General features: G+C 32.0%; 1 protein-coding gene across 1 annotated transcript; it reads right to left on the bottom strand.

Moving 5' to 3' along the window:
• Nucleotides 1–2,099: 2,099 nt before the first annotated feature.
• LOC115961420 (probable inositol oxygenase) lies at nucleotides 2,100–4,243 on the bottom strand. Its single transcript, XM_031080406.1, has 11 exons — nucleotides 4,216–4,243; nucleotides 4,008–4,086; nucleotides 3,829–3,907; nucleotides 3,531–3,735; nucleotides 3,268–3,327; nucleotides 3,127–3,179; nucleotides 2,913–3,035; nucleotides 2,713–2,782; nucleotides 2,533–2,611; nucleotides 2,265–2,346; nucleotides 2,100–2,166 (listed from the first exon to the last, which is right to left on the bottom strand). The coding sequence occupies exons 1-11, from the start codon at nucleotides 4,241–4,243 to the stop codon at nucleotides 2,140–2,142; spliced, it is 885 nt and encodes a 294-aa protein (XP_030936266.1). The 3' UTR covers nucleotides 2,100–2,139.
• Between the last annotated feature and the right edge of the window lie 911 nt (nucleotides 4,244–5,154).

The raw sequence follows: 5,154 nt of genomic DNA, 5'->3' as shown, positions 1-5,154 counted from the left end.
CTACAAAAATTTGCAATTTAAACAATTTATTGATAACATAGCTATTTATCTTTAATTTTCTATAAATTTTGCAAGCATGAAGGATATAAGAAGAAGATATAATCCAATGGTGGATTTGTCAAAATTCAACATCAATAAAAAGATATTGAGTAAGATTGTAGCTTTAGGCTTCAACTAATTTTGTAGCTAAACTTTGTCCATTTTTTAAATCTTATTTTATTTCCAACTTGTTTTAGGGATTTAATTCATCTTCTTACTTCATTAGTAGAATTTTCGTTGGTTAGAATTGTTCCTTTTCTTGTTAGGATAATAAGTTTGGAACTCTATTTAAAGAATCTGGAGTTTAGTATTGTATACAGTTAGATTCAGTAATCAAACCGATTGTTGGAGTTTTTCCTTCAATAGCTTGGTGTTGATTCCAAACAACCCTAGGTGTTGATTTCTAAGGGTTTTTTTTTTTTAATTTTTTTAATTTTGAAGCCGCAACATTAGCCTTATGTTGTCACTTCAACTTTTTAAAAGCTTATATAATCATAATTTTTTTTTGAAACTATATAATCATAATTTTTTAAGATCATCATTATATTATTATATTATATTATATATTTTTAAATTTGGTATTTATTACACATTTACATGTAAATTAAAACCAACTAGAATTCATTGTTTGATTAGAATAAAACAACATTTTTCTTTTTTGATAATTCGATAGTTGGGGAAGGGTCGGAAGGGGAATTTAAACTATGAATGACTCTTGGCAATTAGAATAGAAACAACCTAAAATTAAACAAATTCTAATTATACTATATTTGGTCCTTTTCTAAATAAATCCTAATTTATTAAACTTGTATATTTTTAACTCATTTGAGTTTTTATTTTTAAAAAATATTTAAATATAAACCATTTATAAATATCTTTCCATAAACTTTTCTGTATATTACACACTACTTAATGTGTGTGTACACAAATACAAATATTCCTTCTTAACCCGTCCTAGCCCAACAACTAACAGTGAAGTGACATAACTTTTGGGCTAAATGGGCATAACTTGGGCCATCTCCCCCAAAAATTAAGACCTTTGAAATTACCCCATTGTACAAAACATTTTCATATTTCAACGAAAGCTATTCTAGTCAATAATCAACACCGACAAGTCCAAAAGAAGAAAGAAAACAAAGACAATGAGAGAGAGAGTACCAGCCAAGTCAACTCAACCCATGGGATCTCCAAGCTGGGAACAAAGAAAGTAGAGTCTAAAAGTGCAAGTTCTTCAGTAGAAAAAGTCATCTCTAGCCCAATATAAGGTCCTGTATTCTCACTGATCTCGTCCACAACCCCATGCATTGGATGACTAGATCTCAGTTGCAAAACAACCTGCGTTTTTGTTTTGTTTTTTTTTTTTTTTTTGGGAAGTGCGTTTTTGACTTTCTGTGGCTGTGGTTGTTTTTTTAGTGGATCTTTGCACTATTTATGAGACTCATAGACCTCTTTTTTCAACGCAATTTTTATTAAAAATAGATCTCACAATACTATTCACACATTTAAAAATTATTTTGTTACATTGTTTTCAGTTTTCAGTAAAATAAGCAGTATCTAAACGGACCAAGTTTGGAACTCTATTTAAAGAACTTGGAGTTCAGTATTGTATACAGTTTGCTTCAGTAATCAAATTGATTGTTGGAGTTTTCCCTTCAATAGCTTCGTGTTGATTCCAGATAACCCTAGGTATTGATTTCTAAGGGGGTTTTTTTCGTTGTTGTTGCTTGATGCTGATACAAAGCATGCCTAGGTACAATTTGTAGGGTTTTTTTTTTTTTTGGGGGGGGGGGGGGTTCTTGTTGAAGCCACAACATTAGCATTATTTGATTAGGCCCCAAGGCCTTAAAGACATCCCACACATGGCCTCTTGGCCATCAATATATAAGGACCAAGCCAAATAATAATGAACACGCCACATCTCTATGATGTGTTTTATTTATTAATATTTTAAAAATTTCTTAGTACTGATTACAGAAATTTGTAGTGCATATATAAATAAAATTAACATTGCCAATTGAAAGCAAGCACAACTAAAAGTATGGCAGGCAGTCTAAAGCCGAATCCTTTCCCTTAGTGCAGTATGCCTTCCAACCTCAAGGATTACCATCTGAGCTTTTCTGGGAAGTACTGCAAAAAGAAAGAAAGAAAAACAAAATTCAATTTTAGTAAAGAAAAAAAAAAGTGTTTAAAATTACCGAAGCACAGAATTTTGCACTAGTACACACCTTTTTTATGAGGGATTCATAGTATGGTTTAACTTTTTCAACGTCAATATGAACGTTGCTCTTACTGTAGAGATCATATTTGCTGTTATTTTGTACAATACAATAAAATCAGTTTATTTGTCACAATCAGCTGAACAAAAATTGAATAATTGGTGGGGAAAAGCACTGATGCTCACAATTAGCTCAATGAGAAATGAATACTTGTTGGGGAAGAACACGAGTAAGAAAGAAAAAAATGTACAAATTAAACAGCAAAATGGAAGCTTACTTGAATGTTAGAACCCACTTTAGATTCTCTCTGTCCTCCTCATTCATTAGGTATTTATATGCTCCTTCCGTATGCATTGCTGTGAGATGGACAGATAAAACTCATTTGATTGTATAAAAACAATTCGAGAATATTAACTATTTTTCAAATTTACAGGAAAAGATAAAGAATAATACTTACGGTAAAATGAGTGATATCGGATGGTAAATAATGCAGCTGATGGTAGAGTAGTTCCATTTGCCTTGGCCACCTAAGGATTTGGAAACAACGTTATTAGTATTACAATTGTTATTTTGGAATAACATATTGTGGAAATTTCAATATGAAAATCTTATTAACGATTTTTCCTTAAAAATTCATTGAAGGTTCAGAGGATATACCATGTACATGTAATCGTCATGCCCCCATGACATCAGCACATTTTCCAATCCACATCCTTCAGAGTAGACTCCAAGTTTAGTGTTGTAGGCAGGATTGTTGTAATCTGGATTTTCCTTGAAATACTGCAATGCAAAAGATTCAAAGAAATTTCTTTCAATTGACTGACTATATATAATCATGTCAAACATAATTAACTAATGTTTTTGAGAAGACCTTGTGATAAACAATCGATTCGTCAAAGGCACAACCAACAGGATGCGTATCTCCTGCGACATCAGAATTCATCATCAAATTGAAATGACTCGAAACAGGAGAAATATATTAACATTTATTTGGTCTAAGAACATTTCTTACCTACAACAGCCCACTGGGGAAGCGATCCAAATTTAGAATGGTAAAGAACCTTTCCAACATCTGAAATCCATACAAGAATCAATTATCAAGTTGTTTTTATGTAAACTTGAATATATAGGGCCAAGTGTGTGCAGTGATTATCTGATATTATGAATAAGAGCATAGAGCCACTAAGTTAAACATATAAAATTAAACATTCAAAGAACTTATATTTTGCATGTTAGCCTTAGAACAGAAACTAGGAGTGTGCATAGGGTATTTACCATGAATAAGGGCAGTCAAGTGCATCCAATCTTCATTAGGATAATCTTTTCTTATGGCTTCTGCTGACTGCAGCAAATGCTGAATTTGAGGTTCCTCCAGGTCAGGGTCACTTTCATCCACAAAACTGTCAAGGAGTTCAATGGCTTCCCATATGGACATCTCTGCTTTGTTCAATTTTGCATACTCTTCCCTTGTCCTCTTTACCTGCATTTGCATTGAAAGTTTCATATATCAAATTGAATCTATGAAGTCCTAAAGTTTAATATTTGAACATTAACTTATTGAAAGTGTACTTACAAAATCATATGTTTGGTTAATATGATTCAACCGATAGGTATTCTCCACAATGCTTAGCCTCACAGTTGATTCATAATCCCTACCACACATTTCGACACAATTCATTGAATGAGAAACTACACCATTTATGAAAAACACCTGATCTTATGAACAAAGATTGTGGAAGAAAATGTCAAAACCTGAATGATTGGCCAAAGGCATTGGATTCTGGCACAACAAATCCATCTGATGCATCTTTTGGTATTGCATTCTCTGACACTTATATTTTCAAACAAAAGAACACAAAAGTTAGACTCCAATTGAACTAAGCTTATAGACTTATAATAAAATAAAAATTATTGACATTCATGGACAAAAGGAAGATGGAAACAATAATCAAAGCAGTACCAGGTGTCTGGTTCTCAACAGCAATCATCTTGTTCCCACTTAAAAACTTAGAAGAAGGCAAACAAAGCAAAGACAAATACCTTTGAAAGGTCCCAGTCAGATTTATAGGTAAATAATAAGTCCTCAACTGAAAATCGACCAGGCTTGGACTCCTCAACTGCAAATTTTCATTATCCTAGAGCTAATTTTTTCAAACAAACTTTACCTTAAAATAACTTGTTTCAGTAAGAGTATTGAATGGTCAATCATTATCTTCATTTTAGCCATGTGACCAAATTCCTAATGCTTTGGTTGTTTCGTTGCCAAAAACACGCATTGAGTCAGCTTTGTGATAATCACATCCTATTTTGAGTAATGCAAAAAACTATTCTAAGATATGGATGACAAGACAATCCAGTCATGGCCAACTCCCTACTGATGTCTTTGGCCATGGGTGTCTGGGTTTGGAGCAGACCAAAGAGAAATCAAAGAGACAAAGAGTGAGAGAACAATGGGCAGAGAGAGGGATTAAATTGATGCTGTGATGTTGGTGACTAAGAAAATTTGATGTTGGGTTGGGTAACTTGGGTTCGTGATAAAAAATTTTAAAACTGAGAATTGAGAAATTTTAAAATTTCAGTTTAAATCAAATTTGTATTTTCAGTTTAAATTAAAATTAAGAAGTTGAAGGTTTTATTTTATTTTATTAGATTTAAAGTTTGTTTTTTAATTTATTTTTAATTAATTTTAAAGTCTCTAATCTGGCTTTTTAAAAAAATAAATAAATAAATGCTGATATGGCATTTAAAAATGTCAAATAATTTTTTTAATAATATTTTAATGGTCACATCAGCGCCATATCACTATGCAGGGCATTCTGTTAGACACGTATGATTTTTCCGTTGGTTGGCTAATGGCAAGGACTATTTTAAAAACAATTTTCTTTTTTTAGGGATAACA

This window comes from Quercus lobata, chromosome 9, assembly GCF_001633185.2.
Source record: "Quercus lobata isolate SW786 chromosome 9, ValleyOak3.0 Primary Assembly, whole genome shotgun sequence".
Taxonomy (NCBI): domain Eukaryota; kingdom Viridiplantae; phylum Streptophyta; class Magnoliopsida; order Fagales; family Fagaceae; genus Quercus; species Quercus lobata.
Note: the sequence above shows the minus strand (reverse complement) of the source record. Positions and strands in the feature narration are given on the sequence as shown.

Coding starts and splice junctions, on each gene's coding strand:
- LOC115961420 (XM_031080406.1), bottom strand. CDS start 4,243: ATGATTGCTGTTGAGAACCAGACACCTG. Junction 4,087..4,215: donor TGTTGAGAACCAGACACCTG/GTACTGCTTTGA, acceptor TGAAAATATAAG/TGTCAGAGAATGCAATACCA. Junction 3,036..3,126: donor AATCGATTGTTTATCACAAG/GTCTTCTCAAAA, acceptor TTTGCATTGCAG/TATTTCAAGGAAAATCCAGA.